At 40.3% G+C, this 17,272-nt stretch overlaps 1 protein-coding gene across 2 annotated transcripts in view; it reads left to right on the forward strand.

Moving 5' to 3' along the window:
• Window positions 1-17,272, forward strand: part of LOC110851536 (neurobeachin) — a 132,528-nt gene that overhangs the window by 44,815 nt on the left and 70,441 nt on the right. For both annotated transcript variants that reach the window (XM_035852645.1, XM_035852644.1), the window contains 3 exons: window positions 3,654-3,758; window positions 13,347-13,473; window positions 17,026-17,126. In XM_035852645.1, the coding sequence (XP_035708538.1) occupies window positions 3,654-3,758; window positions 13,347-13,473; window positions 17,026-17,126 (333 nt within the window). The remainder of the gene's footprint in view (window positions 1-3,653; window positions 3,759-13,346; window positions 13,474-17,025; window positions 17,127-17,272) is intronic.

Consider the following 17,272-nt stretch of genomic DNA (forward strand, 5'->3'; position numbering starts at 1 on the left):
AGCGAGTTTTCCTTTCTCCCAACTTGCAAAACCAGCTGCACAGAACCCACCACTGTCTGCAGGCTTAGAAGCACGTTTCCGAAATTGAGTTTGTCTCCGCTCCGGCAGCATGATGCTGGCCAAGGGAACCCTTTGATCTTATTGGAGTGCTGTGTGTATAAAGTTACAACGGAAATTATTTTCTTAGTTTGAAAATTGAATCCCGGGATGCAAATTGGACATATTATGCAACACAAGATGACATAATTTTGACAATGCTGCTGAACTAATAGAATTTTTGTCGACTTTGGAGGAATCATCGCAAGATATGTTCACACAAGCGGAATTAATTCGATCATGTTGAGCGTAACATTCAAGCTGAAAAATCATTCTCTTTTGTCCTAATGATTTTAAAAGAGGATCCGTAATTTTGCAAATCTTGTTAGAATGGCCGGAGGCATTGGAAAACAGGTCTGTTTGTGTGTGGCATTTTAATATGAATGTAAGTCAGGAGGTTGTTTGTTAAGCACGTTATGAAATATTTTCCACGTGAAATGCTGCCCTTTGCCCTTTCCTGTGCTTATCGAATATATGTATGCATTTATATAAGTGCGTGGTCTTTAGTCCTGCAAGTGACCATAAGATAACGGATAGACGAATGATGATATAAGCCGTATATGCTTTCGGGAGTGAAAGCATACATTCGTGGTGCTGGTGGAGGCGGCGGAAGCGAAATGAAAATGTTAGCATTCATCCGCCTCGAGCGAGTGATATATCTTTGCAATTGTGTTTTGACAAGAAGTTTCACATCAACGCGATGTCTTATAAAGAAGAAGTTGAGAAACAGTGGTGCTCTGGAACCCATATTGGGCAGGAGGATGTCCTATCCTGTCCTCATCCCCTGTTTGGCAAGCATCACTTGTGACATAAACCAATAAATAGAGAAGCATGAGTGGATTTTGAGGTGGTGGTGGTGGTGGGAAACAAGGAGCAGAAATGATTTTTTGGCTTAATCCTTGGCTGAGTTCACCTGCAAGGACTACAACTGGGAGTTGAAGGGCCTATTAACAAAAGGCGCAGTTTAGAATGGGCATTGGAAGAAAATAATAGAATTGTCAGTGTGCCTCAGAAGAAACCGGAGAAGAAAAATACTTCGTCATTCTCCAAGAGCTTAGCTTTGTCAACTTTTTGCTGTTAACTTTGTGCTTTCCCATCATTCATCACTTTCACAGGATATTACTTGGGTCGATCGCACCAACTTTAGACTTCATCCAACATGCTGACGTTGGTAGTTGGTTCCTCATCCCTTCTTCTTCTTCAGTCCTAGCAAATTGCGTCCCAGCGGTTTCCTCTCTCTCCCTCTTTTTCCTCGTGTGCAATTTCATTCAATTTTTCTTCTCCACAAACCTCAAATTTCAATTCAGCCTCAGAATGCTCACTCACAAATGGAGAATTTCTCAAATGTAATGTGCTTGATCGACTCACTCCTGTCATGTAAGTAGAGGTTGGGTTGGTTTATATGTGAAAGGACTCGCTCACCCACTCACTCACTCACACAAGCAACCCACCTCGGCAGGTTGAGGCAAATCAAAGAAGCGAATTAGGAAGGAACATGTTTTTGCGATGAATTGGAGAATTCTGCCTCAAGATATCCAATAAGGGATGAATGAGTTGGACTAAATCACTCCCAATTCTAAACCAACCCAACGTCCCACAAATTTTACGAGCTGAGCGAGCTAATAGAAGTCAACAACTACGCGCTGGATTGCATGGGAAGAAGGAAAACAATTTGACTCTGATGGGTCTGCTGCTGCTTCGCCTGCCTGTCTGTCCCTTTCCCTTCGGCTGACTTCCCTCTGCTGAATTTCCAAACACAAACTTCGCCAACCTACCAACCAATTCGTCCACCATCCATTTCACCAAATTGAGATAAGAAATTCGACGATTTGACTTCAACGGGGCATTACTCTGAAATCGTGTTTTGCATCTCAACAGCCATGGATCCAGCCTCCACAGAGATAGATGTAACGATGAGTTGATAAAGAGTCGGCAAGACCAGTTCTTACGTAGGAGTGGTTCTTGATTAGAAAAAACCTTCTTCTTATTTTCCCTGCAAACGAACGCATCATGCACTCATGCCTGATTCATCTGCTTTCTTCTAAGGTGAAAGCCCACCAAGGATTTCGGCCACTGTCTGCTCAAAATCAGTTTTCTCCATTCTCACGTCCCTACCTAGATACCTACCCATCATGCAACGCTGAACTTATTTCAAAGCAAGAATTGTACAAGTTCAGCAGGCAGACAGGAGCAATGGTGGTCAGCGCTACTACTACGCCATTACTACGACCACATAATATGCTTCATAATTACGGGAGAAATAAGCAGACAAGTTGCTCCGTTGTTGGGTGAAAGTTATGACATCTCTCCAACATCACATTATGACGAGACATGCACACGAAATAAAGTGGTGAACATATGTATGCACATAACATAAGAAATCAACAACCATGCAGTATAACATTGCAATTGCGTGTCTCTGCTTTTCACCACCATGCAGTATGAACTAACTGCAACATTATTTTTCTTATTAAGCCCCCCTTGTTGTCGTGGGTGTATACATAGTACGCCATTAACGTCCTTCATGAGATACTTTGATGCATATTTGGATTTGGTGGGCAATTGTGGCCACAACATGTGAAAAATTTAGGATGTTCTCGAAAAGCGTTCATCTGTACTTGCATAGTCTGCTGGTTGGTGCAAGTTTTGGTGGTATTTGTCACTTAAAGTGGAAATTTTTGAGTCTGAGCATGGATGAAGGAGCATTGCATCACTGCATAGATTAAATGTGGGAGAGAATTTCTTTGCTTATCGTGCATACCTACGTAGTGAGGTATCTAATCCTCCGAGGGAGGCATGTGGCTCGGGATACGTGGTGTCATCCCGGGCCAAGGCTTGGGATCTCGTAGAGTAAAAATTTGTGTGGATAAGTAGGATCTGAATTTTTGATCACAATCACGATAAAAAGCGTGTACGCGGAAAGAAATCTAAATTCCTGCTGAAGGATGAAGCTTGGCGTTGGCGGTGGTGGTGATGTCGATGTGGTGTGTGTATGTATTACCCGTAATCCTGGAAAATGTACGTGCGACGGAACAGATCGTTTTTCCTATTTGCTACACACTTGCACTGCTCTGTGACAATGTATGTATGCATCTCGAGTTTATCCTCTGTTACATGTTTCCCATCTTCGCCATGGATGTATGTATGCATGACATAACAAAGTAAGCATGGCGTTATTGTTCAGGTTGCCGCATCACAGAGTTAAGCGACGTTTCTCTTGTGCAATAAATCGCGATCAAAAAAATGGTATCAATTTCAGAATCGATATTAAATTTTTTTCTGAGATACATATTCGTTCGAATTTTTTTAAATGTTATAAAATATAAATGGTCAATGGCTTTTTATAGCTATGTACAAAATGCGAAAACAAATAATGCAAGTTCTGAAATGTCTCGACTTTCACTTCTATTGGATAACGACTGTATATTTGTTTAATGTGTGTGTTACATAATTTAGCTAAGAATGTGTGCAAAAAATGCAACGTGATACGTTTAAACATTGTACTTTTACTTTACACTTTCACCAAGACTAATTTTTTGCTCTTTTTGTTCTTCCAGCTGGTGGGAGGAGAATTCGACATGGAGCTGAATTTCGTGATCCAGGACGCCCAGAATATAAAGCACATGTTGGAAATGCTAGACCATTGCCCTCCTCATCTCCAGGTACGGGTGACGCACACGATTTCTTAAACAATACTTTTTTTCTAATTTTCAGCACAAACAAAGAAAAAAAACTTTTCCACGTGTATAAAATTATCATTGAATCCGCCAACAAACTGGAATTAACAGTGTCGGATTATAATAGTTTCCACCTACTGAATAGAATTTAGAATGAAATGCATTAGTTGAAAAAAAACTAATCGGATTAATGTAAAAATCTCGGAAAATCTGATGTCTAAAGGATTGTTGAGAAAATAGTAAAAAGTTTTAGAAAGCTAGAAAGTGTACTTTCTCACTGAATGAGGAAAATATATTTTGGATGGTTTCCATTTGCTTTATTTCAATTTGGAGAGAGGAGAGAAAGTGGTTCTTTTTAAGGGGCTTGTTAATTTGAAAAGTTTCAGAAAATATCGAGGGCCTTACATACATAACAAATGTGCTCCGAATGAAGGATCCAATCGCAGTTTTGCGACGACGAAACGAATTTGTAGTTGAAAAGAAAGTGATTTAAATAAAAACCGGGATCCGTTCGTTTTTAATCTTTCCAATTAGTGTGTTAATTTGGCACCTTATCCGTCACTCTGGTCTCTCTCCGCTTTTGTCAGTAGAAAAAAGATCATACATTGGAAAAGTAAAAGTAATTTGAACTATTTACAGAGTTTTTAATCGGTCTTCTTTAATTTCTTTCATCTCTTTTTCCCTTTCAAAAAGTCCATTCAAAAAGTGCAACTATATGAACTTAGGATGTATAATGGAGCACAGTGTGTGCATTGAGGAGACAAAAGCTACTCTTCTCTCTGTATACTCTTTTCACTCATTACTTTCTCTCTCTCTCTCTCTCTGTTTACTTGGACTTGAGCAAAGAGAAATTGAATCGCGTTTAATGAATTGATTTCCGAGTGCTTCGAGGAGACGATGTGAAGGTCTGAGAGAAAAACGAGGAAATTTATAGAGAAAGTGTTTTTGCTTAAATCAGTTGAATGGGGTACACTTGGAAGATGTCTCAGATTAGATGAGAGGAGTAGCACTTAACACCAGATCTCAGAGGAGACCTCCCTCACTCACTGCTCACGGGCTGAGGCATGGTCATCAGCAGCAGTGCGGATGAGAGAGAGAGAGAGGAGAAGAAGAGGGATGAAAGTATCTCCCAAGCCGACAACAAGGAGTCTTTTCGAAATGGTCGCCATGTCCAGAATAAATTCTCGAAGCTCGAAATTCTCTCTCTCTCTCAGAACTTGGAATTCTTCCTTTCTTGCAACAGTCGTCAAATTTTTTCTTGCATGACTTCAAATTCCGACCATCATCAAAAACACTGCACAAATACTTGGTCTAGTTTTTTATGATTATTTGGCTTCCTTGTCAATAAAATTGTGCATAAAAAGGCTGGAGGAATGTTGTGTCGGATATTCGAATCATGTGGATTTTGTAGAAACCACACTTGAGACGAGGCCCTCGTTCACTTAATCTCCGTCTCTGAAAGGGAATGGGTTTCACTGGCAGGGCTGGGATAAGACAAGATAATTTCAGAAAAAGTTGGTGCCCACTGCGTCCGTCGTCCGTGAGTGTGAAAGAGACGTTTGGGCGGTGGTGTGGGAAGAGTAAGAGTAAACGAAGGAGGCAGTTGAATGGTGAAAGTCTGGAAAGTTAGCCTCGTAATGAAGATGCATGTCTTTCAACCAGGCTCAATGTGACCTCAACTTTCTCCCCTTTCCCCACCACCAACTGAACCAAGCCAGAAAACAAGAAAACGAAACGCATGCACGAACTGTGGCCAAATATGCAACGCACAGAAGGCAGAGAAATAGCAGACTTAAATATTTACTTGTTCGAATAGTCCAATAATACATACATCTTTGGGTATCTTGTACTAAAATTTGTTGAAAAACGTGACAAGCAAAAGTTAATACGGAGTTGATTCAGCAAGAGATGAGAAATAAAGTGGTGTTTGTTTGCACAGGGCACGCCTGAAAGTTTGAATACCGAATTTGCGAGTATTGTCATGTCTTTTATTTTAGATCCTATACGTACAATAATAAGAGTGTCGTTGTATGTACAGCGACTGATTTCTCGACTACCAACCAACACAATCAAATGATTCGCACCATGGGGGACTTTTCACTTCCCGTCGTTTTGCTTCATTTAATTAACAAGATATAAGATTAGCTTCTTCTCCACGCCTTCTCCCTCTTAAGACATGATGACTGCCTAATGGAGTTGCTTGTAAGTGGAAAGTGATACAACCAGCGAATCCCACTTTTCTGTTTTAGATGAAGAGGAGAAAAAGAAGGGTTCGTCCATTTACGTCATTCATCATGGCATGTGACCATTTTTTGTACACTCTTTGTCCTTGAACAGACTTTCTCTTCATGTATTATTCACGTAGATGCGAGAGGTCTACGTGTGTATGTAAATTATGTAAATAAGTTTGGACTTTATAATATGTCACTCTTATTTTTTAAGTTATTTTAACTTTCAGTAAAATTTTATTGCTTCCGTATCATTTTGAGGGCAGCATTGACTGTATTTTGTATGACAATGCGTAGTCTGGGACCTCCAATTTTCTATTGACTTGATACGTACAGAAGTCGTACGACTCTGTATGCGAGCGTAGTCAGAAGTACATATTACGTCGAGTTGGTTGGATGAGAGTTGCACAACACACATCTTGGCCACCATTTTATTCCTTTTCCATTGATTAAAGTCGGCAAAGTGGTCCCTCGCAGACGACTAGTGTTGTAGTAGAGAAAGTTGGACTTATTAGATGGTTTGTGCGGCGTTGGTCACAGAAGTGTGTGGCAATAAGTCTTTGATCCGATAATGGAAGAAGGAGAAGAAGAACACGGCCTATTTTTGTCTTTTTTCTCTGAAAGGGTTAATGGAATTTAAACTTTTTCATTAAATTGGCCAACTGCATCAAGAATATTAAATAAAATAAGGTTGGTTGGTTGGTTGGTCGATGCTGGCTCATTCATTTTCCTTTTTATTTTATTCCAAGTGTGCACTTTCTCCATGCTCTCTTGAGACAAGGGCCAAGACATGAGTAAGAAAGAACTTTGGCTAATTTCCAACCAGTTTATGACTGTAGCAGTTTTTCTGGAGGAGGAGCAGCAGCACGTTATGAGTTTTTAGTGTTGTTTCCATCTGACAAACCCGTCGTTTCGCGGCACCAGCATCATTGGCGAAAGTAATGAAACACCATTTTGATTGAATCAAACGACATAATAATCTCATGCATCCGTTCTTCGAGCATTGTTCTGCCTTACGTGGTAAATTGAACGCGAAACTGTTACTCCTTGGTAACTTACGACTATGGTGACCTACTCTACGGTGACCCTTCAATCGTTCCCTACCGAATGATAATGTAGCTATGATAATGTTCCAGTGAAATGAGGATGAAATGATGGGGGGTGGATTTAGTGACTCCAGACGAGAAGAAGTAAAGTTCAGGCCTGGTCAACGCAAACGCTAGTTCTTTATTCGGAAATGCCCAATTACAACAATATATCGTCACCCTAATTACAAAACATTTGTCCGGTTTTGTCGTTAGGTCGACGCCGCACGTATCCCGATTTGCCATGCCGGAACATTACTACTATAAAAATGTGAGAGTGGAGATGGCATACCGATCCTTCCGTCACAAATGATGGCACAAAGTCAGCGGAGGCAGTGGCACTTCTAGAACAAAGGATTTTAATGGGTAACCAAACACTTGAGATAGATTGAGTGTTATGATGAGTGCAGGATGAGATAAAGCCTGCCTCCGCCTCTTGTTGCTGCAATGGTGGAAGGGATGTTAATAGATTTAATTTCACATGAAGTGGATTATGACAAATCACGAGAAGTGAAGTAAACAATGTTAATGACGACGACGGCCTTATTATTATTGTTGGCGGAGGCAGGAAGAACTGCTAATGACTTATTGTTGAAAGCGATTTGTTGTTACTCAACGGGGATGATGGCTCATCTTCAGTTTGTGGTGGCTCTTCCACTTTATCGAAAATCCCAATCTCCTGATTGCTCTGTTGAAGCTGGGTTTGTTCACGGAGAAAACTGACATGTTCCCAACTCACAACGGAGGAAATTCTAACCATAAGCCTTTTGAGTGGTTCCATGCATTATCCATCACCTGCACAACGAATTTAACAAGGCAGTGGACGCCAAGTGGCACACGGAGAGACGAAGAAGGAGGGTGTGAAGAACACAGAAAGGTTGGCAAAGGTGACAGAAAAGAGCCTCCAACCATTTCGGGTTCAAAACTCGACTGCGTACGTACGTAGGTGTATCTATGTATTTTTGCTCACTTTTTTATTTCCATGCGGCATTTTATATGTAAAGTAAATATGTGTATTTTGATCAAGGCACGGTACACAAGAAAAGTACATATCGGCTGACGTCTGATATTTGTCTTGTTCAAAGTTCAAAAATGGTTGAAATAGAAGGAGGCTTAAGGTTTGACTTTTCTTACGGAGAGGAAGATGTAGGTCTAGTCTACTGAGGAGGGGAGGTTGTGTACTATCAACTCCCGGATCTCGATGCCCTTTGGATATTTTGTAGTGTCCCATGAATGTACAAGAACCCTGAAGTGGTTTGATGCCATGGCCACATTTGTGCCCGCCACACCCACTCAAAGGTGCCCAAAAATCGCTTTCACTCCAGCTTTCACTCATTCAAAACCACGTCAAAAATCCAATTTTACTCCGATTTTCAAATTTCTTTCACCATTATACTCCTAGATAGTTGCTTTTTTATTTCCAACATCAAACTCAACTTTCTGAAATTCTTAGTATTTTTAAAATTTAAAATTCTGAATGAGCATTATTGTAGTAGTCAACAAAACAAATTATGCCTGCGAAATAATCATCCAAAAAGTTGAGTTTGATGTTGGAAATAAGAAAGCAACTATCTGGGAGTATTATGGTGAAGGAAATTTGAAAATCGGAGTAAAATTGGATTTTTGACGTGGTTTTGAATGAGTAAAAGCTGGAGTGAAAGCGATTTTTGGGCACCTTTAAGTGGGTGTGGCGGGCACAAATGTGGCTATGGAATCAAACCACTTCAGGGTTCGTGTACATTCATGGGACACTACAAAATATCCAAAGGGCATCGAGATCCGGGAGTTGATAGTACACAACCTCCCCTCCTGAGTTTTTTTGGGTAAGTTGTGATGTAAAAAGAAGGGGTAGTAGATTTTCTGGAGTCAGGTGAGGACTGTGTCGTTTACGGGTGACGTTGTTGTTGGGTGACCATTTGCGGTGGCAGGGACCTGAAGTGAGTGAAATGAAGGATGAAAGTGGAGTGAAAGACGTAGGCTCTCCTGGGAGGCAGAGACACTGCCACTTGCTCTCTCGCTTGTAATGAAAAGGAAAAATTTGATAAATTTACGTGCCATAACCTGCCACATGATTTGAACCTCGTTGCTGCTGCGGTTGGCTTTCTCGCCTGAATAGAAGACAAAGCACATAAACCACTCACTTTTTTTAGAAAATTCTTTGAGGATTTATGGGTTTTTAATCAATGGAGAGTGACTGATCCAAATCAAAAGAAAAGTGCTGGGAAAAATTTCTTCGGAAATCGAAACTTGACTCTGTATTCTTCTTTCTCTCGCGTTTTGAGATATGTGCAACGCCTCTCCTCACGTATTCCGTTACAAAATAAGTCATACGGCTCTTTGTAGTATAGAAATGCAATTATTTACTTCACCTGACTCGTAGAATTTTGTTACCGTATGTCCCTTTTTTACAAGGACGAGGAATGTTGTACTTGGCTTGTTCTCTCGCGTAATAAATAAAAAAGTCTACTCCATACGGTCCAACCTCGTTAGGTGGTAGGATAAGAATGGAAACTATGTATGTACCTACATACATACGAACGACTATGTATGTAACTTACTTTTTCTGGGTCCACACTTTACAATTGGTGGCATTACTGCACATATGTGACCTCGGTACGAAGAATCTCTTCAAGTGCTGGTGGGATTCCTGTTTGACGTGTCGAGTATAAAAAGAGGACAATTGAAGCCAACTATCTGTGCGGGATTAGATCTGGAGATCATAAGGAGAGAATGGATGGAGTGTGTAGGTGAGTGATTGAAAGTAATAAAGAATGGAGACGTATAGCCTTTATGGATAGAGGACCAATTGGATCAGATTCACTTGTCCTCCGCCTTCTTCTTCTTCTTCCTCCTCGACGGAATCTAATCTTGCAGTGCTGAGGGAGAAAGACTACCAAGTTCTTCCGATTTCATTCCATTATTGTTCTTCTATTTGCACCTCTACGTCTTCTTCTTCCTCAATTGCACTGATATCTCGTACTGGCGAATTCCAGCCACGATATCAATGTGGTGGCAAATGTCATAAGCAAACTGACCGATCCGATTGTGAGTATTATGTACATCCATCCCACAGTAGTCTCACTACACCCCACTGCTTAGAGACGGTGAAAGCAGAGCAAAAGTTAGCCAAAGAAATACATAGAAATTGAACTTGTAGGATTCTACATTATGCTGATTGTAGTCGTTGACAATACCTGGAAGAAGATGGTTGGGGAGAAAATAAATTCGTCCACAACCACAAATTTCGTTTGGCCTTTGACAATCAAGGATATTCTTCTCAATTCATCATTGGATGGATGCGAAGTAATCTAGTTGCATGATCTGAAGACCCACAAGTTGTTATTCCGTTGGTGGAATTACAGAATTATTGTATTTCAAAGGATTCGAAAAATTGTAATTACGTTACGTACTGCATTACTCTGACTTCAACAATCAAGCCAAATCATGGGAAGATTGCTTTCGTTCTGGTAATCTCACTCCTCCGCAATTTCTTTCAGTCATGTCAAATTGAGTTCTTTCAAATGCTGTCTTCTTATTTTTTAAAGAATCTTCAGACAAACTGACAAACATGTTACATATTATTTACAATGTTTCATGGTTAGTTAGAGATTGGAGAGATCTGGCTTGTAATTAAATTGGTAAAAAAAACGTTTATACGTCCATCACTGTTGTAACTAGAATTATTATTTTTTGGTCCAATATCATCACGAAGCAATGGTTTACGTGACGTCTTAAAGTGAAGATTGAATGACACACGAGTTGATGGACATGAGATTGGGTTGGCGAGTTGCGAAAAAGGGTCTGAAGGCGAACATCTCTCTCTTTCTTCGAGGGAATGGAAAGAGAAACAAGCCCTTTGACAGACTATGAATGTATGTTTCAGTTCGTTGCGGACGATTGGTTTAACATCAGCACTTTTTCAAGCTGACGATATATAAGCAACCTACATCGCATTATAGTCCTGCCCAGCCTGGATTGCTGACTTGTTTCCTTGCATCATCATCATCATACAAGCACACTGCAAAAAATCCGGTGTAAATCGTTACCGTGTAGTGTGCGTGGCTAGGTACACTGCAGGGTTATAATGTATCTACCCCGTGGTAATAAAATTGTCACCAACCAGTGACAATTTATCATGATGCGACAAAAAATTTTCACCGTGTGGTGACAATTTACTACCATGGGATGGCAAATATTATCACCAATCGATGTAGCACACAGCACGGTGACGATGTACATCGTATTTTTTGCAGTGCAGATTTTCCTCTTCTTCATTTTTCTCCCAGCCAGGTTTATGGAGTGAAGACTGGAGAGAGAGAAAAATGAGGCATGGAAGAAAGTCTCATTTTTATGGAATCCTTTCAATCGCTATTTTGCAACTATCTTCTCATCTCGACAGAAATTATTAGCACAACAAAATCACTGACCAATTTCGAAGAAGAAAATAAAAGATTTTTTATGATGGCGTTGACAACCTAATGTTGAAAAGTTATTTTCTGCTAGATCTGTCAAAGTCTTAAAGGTGGTGTTGGTGAGAGAGAGCGAGTCTATCTCCATTAAAGAAACGGGGCAGAAGATATTGATTTTATCTGTCTCTCACAATTGTGCCGATTGATCTTGGTGACACAGGCACCATTATTATTTCCTCTGCTCTTGATGCTGGATCAAACTCACTCACCTTGTCATCTTGATCTTCTTTTTCGTCGTCTTCTTCCCCTCCTCTTCTTCTTCTTATCTCTCGAGCTCCTTGGCTGCATTCCATTTGTTCAAACTCAAGAGGAGATCGCAAAATAAGAATTTCGGGGGGTTTTATCATGTTGTTATTGTCCTTCCCTTTGTGATTGGAATCCTGGAGCAATATATATCCAACATAGTTTGGAAGACGATTGTATAATTCGATATAGATTGGCTGGTGCTCAATCAAGATTTTTATCTCAACCGTATTCCCAATTGGCAGTGGTGGTGGTGAAAACGGCAGAATAATTAGTTTGGCACAAGCAGTTGTGAAAAGGAGTCGATGCATGAATACTCTCCCCTGGTCCGGGAGATATATGTGCGTATGTATAATTTGGGAAAAGCATAACTGCACAGATTCAACAATTATATAACGTGCTGTTATGTATTTTCGATAAATAATTCAAATTTAAACATCAAAGCTGAGTTAGTGATACCTGAGAACTAAGCTTGTCCACATTTTCACAGGAACACGAGGAGGAGGACATGCACACTTATGCATGTTCTTTTAACGGCCTTATATAACGGTCGGTAGTGTTGCGCCTGCTTGATATTTAATATCTCTGTTTCTTCTCTGATCTTGCTCCAGGTTGTTATGAAATGATTTTTGGAGATAAACTTCCCAAAAAATCGATAATGTTCTTTGAGCTTAATTGACGGGGGCTTGCTCCGTTGTTCTGCGAGCTAGTGAAGGTTTATCTTAAATTCCACTGAAGGATGTACACGTATTTATAAAGACTTGCAAACCTTATTACTTGAGAGCAACCTTATTACTTACTTGAGCATTTTGTGAAAGCCAGGTTTCAGACAATGCCATGAGTCGTGGTTGGTGGTTGTGCAGCATTATAATGAACTTGTAATAATGCAATAGTTGCGTGGATCCTGAAAGAATGAGAATAACAATGACCTGAGGAGAAACTCGTCGTGCCAACAAAAGGCTGGACCCAAACCAGTCAAACTTTGCAAGAAATTTGACTTTAAAAGCCCATTTACGTCTCATTAACTGCATTTCTAATGACTCAACTCCTCATTTTTCACTCTCATATAGGCAAATTGACGTTAAAATGCTGGGAAACTAAAATGTCATAAAATAAAACCACGGGAAAAAGAGTACATTTGCATAATAAAAAGTGACGGAAGGAAACTTTAGACAACTCGGCAAGTTTCCTTGTGCAAAGTAAAATTCAAATTGAACTACTCAACCCATCTTTGTTTTCACGTTTTCATGAGGCAGTGAATTTTGCTCGAACCTTTCCTCATTTTTCCACAAATGACACCTCTCTCCACCTCTTTTTTTATTCTGTCCTCTCAGCAAAATAACCCTGAGAAAATTTAGCTGGGCACATCTTTTTCCAAATGGGAAACACATTAGATGGGGGAAATAACCGTCTAGAAATAAATGTATGAGACCCTCATCACTTTTTTCCAATCGTCGCCATCCTTTCACTATTCGTACAAACAGTTAAATTTTTAAGAAACATTACATTTTTCACTCCATTGTAATAAATTTCTTATTTTAATTTCAGGCCGAAATTTGGAGCGTGTTTATTGCAATTCTTCGAAAGAGTGTACGAAACCTACAAGCTTGCACCGAAGTTGGATTGATCGAGCACATTTTGCATCGTCTCCCCCACGCAGAGCCGGTTGTTGCAGGTAAGCGCGCGTTTATGCATTATTTCCTTGTTTGGAAAGTGCCTATAGGCGGATTAAAATATTACTGAATAATGATGCTTGCTAAACCTTTTGACATTAATAAACTGCTTTTGCCTGGTTTTGAACGCAAGCTTGCTTGCTTCTGCTTGTCTTCGCAATGTTCGTATAATCAATTCATTCAGCTCATTGAACAGACGTAGTTTCGTTTCCTTTCTTTTTATTTTTATATTGCTTCATTCATATTGTTACGAGTAGGAGCTTAGTCGCCGAGCAGAGCACATGCATGGACTTACATGAGGAGAAGAGTTGTTGGAAATGACTAGAATTTCCGATTTTACTGACACAGCGAAAGCCAAATCTTGATATTTATTTGTATGACATACGTTAAAGGTGCATATAGCGTGTATGTATAGTTGCTCCATCAAACACAAGTATGCATTGGGTTCAGTGAAGGATTATGTGAACGATGATGATCGTTTTGATCCTAGGAGGAAACAGATCAAAGCTGGAAAGTGTACAGCCTCTCCATTATAATTTCCTCTATGGAATCGATACAGCAGTCAGTTTTTATTGCTCTTGTTGGCAATCCCCTTCTTCTTAAACTCTTATCCAAGGCAGCAAAATTTTGTATTAAAAAATTTAATGGCGTCTTGTTTTCTTCTTCGTCGAGCTACAAAGTTGTTCCCATGTTGCCATCTCAGCGGATGAGTGCAGCATAGCAGAAGCAATCATAGTTAGTGGTTGTTGTTGTTGGGCACTTTCTGATGATCGAAAATGAACACAACTTTTCCCCAACTGTCACAGCTACTGTTGATGCTTTGGATCAAAAAGTGTCTCCCAATTGTTACACTACTTCATAACCAATGCACAATTTTAATCACAAATTTTAGTATTCTTCTCGAATCCGTATTGCGTATACTCCTTCAACTGCATGGTTTTTAGAGAACCCATTTTGTTTACTGGGCCTACGCCATGACGATGAACAAGACAAGAGGAGCATCCCAGAGTATTCAGCGCCACTGACGCAGAAGACAATTAGTAAAACAGGACACGATCTCTGAAGTTCCTGGAGGCAGTTGAACAGATTCCCCATTCATTTGCAACAATCCTTCTTCCCTCCAAGAAGAGAGAAAGAAGAAGAAGCTGGACTCAATCCTCGCAGTGACAATTTGTTTCTTCGTCTTCCAAGCATTGTACAAATGTGAATGTATTTTGGAGAGTAGTTCTTGAAGTCTGTGAACGGATTTAACGTTTACTCTCGAGAGCGAGAAAGTAAGTGCAGAAACGGATTTTCGAAAGGAAATTTCCTGATTTCGAGGAGATATAAGGGATCGAGGGGATAATGAGCGGAGACTGGAGACGAAACTCATCTCGGCATGTCCTGAATTGATTTCCTTACCAGTTACCCCTGGATTAGAATTCTAATTTGTTGTTCCTTTTTTTCTTGTTTGGAGTTCGTCCAAGGTGAATGACGCACAACTACTTTATATACTTCGCAGCCTCTTCGGCCACCCGACCAGATCAGATCAGAAGATCTCTTCTTCTTTTTTCCGTGGTGCTGAAAGTGACAAATGCAAATCTTCCACTGCTAGATCCCAGGGCTGGTTTTTTTTAAGGAGTGGAATATGAGGAAGTCACTCAGGGAGGAAGTTAGTTCGAACTACATAAATATGTACATGCTCAAGGCAGAGGAAGATGTATTATTTTCTCTGCAGCGAGAAAGTTAAGTACACAAACACCATGATGACCAGTAATGTGGATGGCATGGTAGTGATGAGAATTACGATGATGTTAAGATTGGGATCAACGAAACCAAGTTATTGTAGAACGCGAGGGCCTGCTGCTGCTGGGTCATTGGTTGAGAGTGGAATATCCATTTGATAATGCTAGATGGATGGACTCATTGCTTTCTCTGTTCTTGTTTACCCTCCCCGGCCCAAAGTTAATTATTTTGTGGGAAGGATGGAAGTCAGACAGTCCGCTTAATTTCTGCAGAGAGAAATACCCAGCCGTGAAAGTTATCCAAGAGAACCACAAATTGACTGAGAATAAATAGTGGGAAAATTGGATGGAAATAAATACTGTAGTACTTTCTCCGCCTACACTCCACCTCGCAGTTCCCCTCTTCCTGTGTCGACTCGGGCTGTGTATGCAATGCGGATAACTCTATTGCTTCACATTTGGAAATGCGTGCGTACTTTGGGGATCAGCCTCGGCGTGGAAATTATAGAAGGGTGAAGACTCCGTAAGCAAGAAGGGGTTAAGCGGAAGTGTTGGTATTTGGAGGAAACGATGATTTCGGAAGTGTGCAAACCTTCCAGGCTGGACCAATTCATCACCTTTTACACTGCGGAGGAGGAGGAGGAGAAATTCTTCTGCTGGGTTTTTGATGAATGTAGAATTTTACATACATCATCATTCTCATTTCCTTTCCTAGACGGTGATGTTATGTGTATGACGACGACGACGAAGTCTTTTATGTCAAAACTGATTTTTTGGGAGACATATTGAGACAAATTTCAGCAATTGTCTATATAAACGAAGGAACCACTGCAGAACAGGGCTGAAAACGCAAAGCATTATTCCAAAAAACTTTGCCATTTCCTGTCTGGAACAAAGAAGTCGAGATTACTATCATTTCCACAAGTCTGGAGATGTTCAGACATTTTTTGACGAGAGTCGTTAGTCAGATGATCCACTTTGTGGTTGAGGACGACATTTTTTCTTACTCTCGGTTAACCAGAGTTTTGACAGCAGCTTTCTCTTGGTGGCATTATAATCTGCCAAGAGGAAGGCGAATAAATCATTGTTTGCAATGACCACGCAAGACGTACAAAGACACCCCATTATTCTAAACCAAAGTAACCTTGCTGTCATTTTTTATTTTGTGTCTCATTAGGTGGCAAATAAATGATTTACATGAAGACTGATCAAACTAGCAAATTTTCCTCCGCTGCGCCTCTCATCCTTCCTTGTTGTGAGTGCATTTGCTGCTTTTTGCAGCTCAACCGTCGCTCGTGTTTATCAAGGAATTCCATCCTTGATCCTACGTTAAGCTCTAGATTAGAGTTACTAAGCTGCATGAAACTTGCGGTGGGAGCTTCTTGCATTTTAGCCAAAGCAGATTAAAGTATTCGCTCACGCTGGCTGTGCAAACAAACAATGCCGTTATCTTGGTTGGTCTGCTGCTTTCTGGAAAGCAGGAAAAGGATTATTGACCTATTTTGCAAAATATATTCTATTGCTTTAAAATCTCCACGGTTTTATATGAATTATCGCACATTACACAGATTTATTTGCTACACATTTTGCGAATAACTTTACAAATATTTGAGTATCCAATTTATACGGCTTCCTCTTGCTATAATCGAAACGACCTTTTTTTATTTTATTTTTTTATTTTTGGTCTGCAATTGATGATCATTCGCAAAGTGTGTGTACAAGGCGTGCGTGCATGCATACACTTATCGCCTTAGCTTTTGGGATTTGGCGTGAACCATCTGGTTGAGACGATCTTGATAAGATTCTAAAGATTTTTTTCTCTGTTGACAGACTTACTGATTGAAATGCTGGGAGTGTTGGCCAGCTACAGCATCACCGTCAAGGAGCTTAAGCTGCTCTTTGGGTCCATGAAGACCGTGGACCGACGCTGGGTAAGATACGTATATATGATTGAGTGCTTTCCCCACCACCACTCCACTCCACTCCATTTTGTCCGTATCTCTTTTTCTCAAAAGAATTCCTCAATAAATCAAACATTATTGGTTGGTTCGTACATACGCACGTACACTAAAAGTCG

The sequence above is a fragment of the Folsomia candida genome, unplaced genomic scaffold (assembly GCF_002217175.1).
Source record: "Folsomia candida strain VU population unplaced genomic scaffold, ASM221717v1 Fcan01_Sc006, whole genome shotgun sequence".
Classification (NCBI taxonomy): domain Eukaryota; kingdom Metazoa; phylum Arthropoda; class Collembola; order Entomobryomorpha; family Isotomidae; genus Folsomia; species Folsomia candida.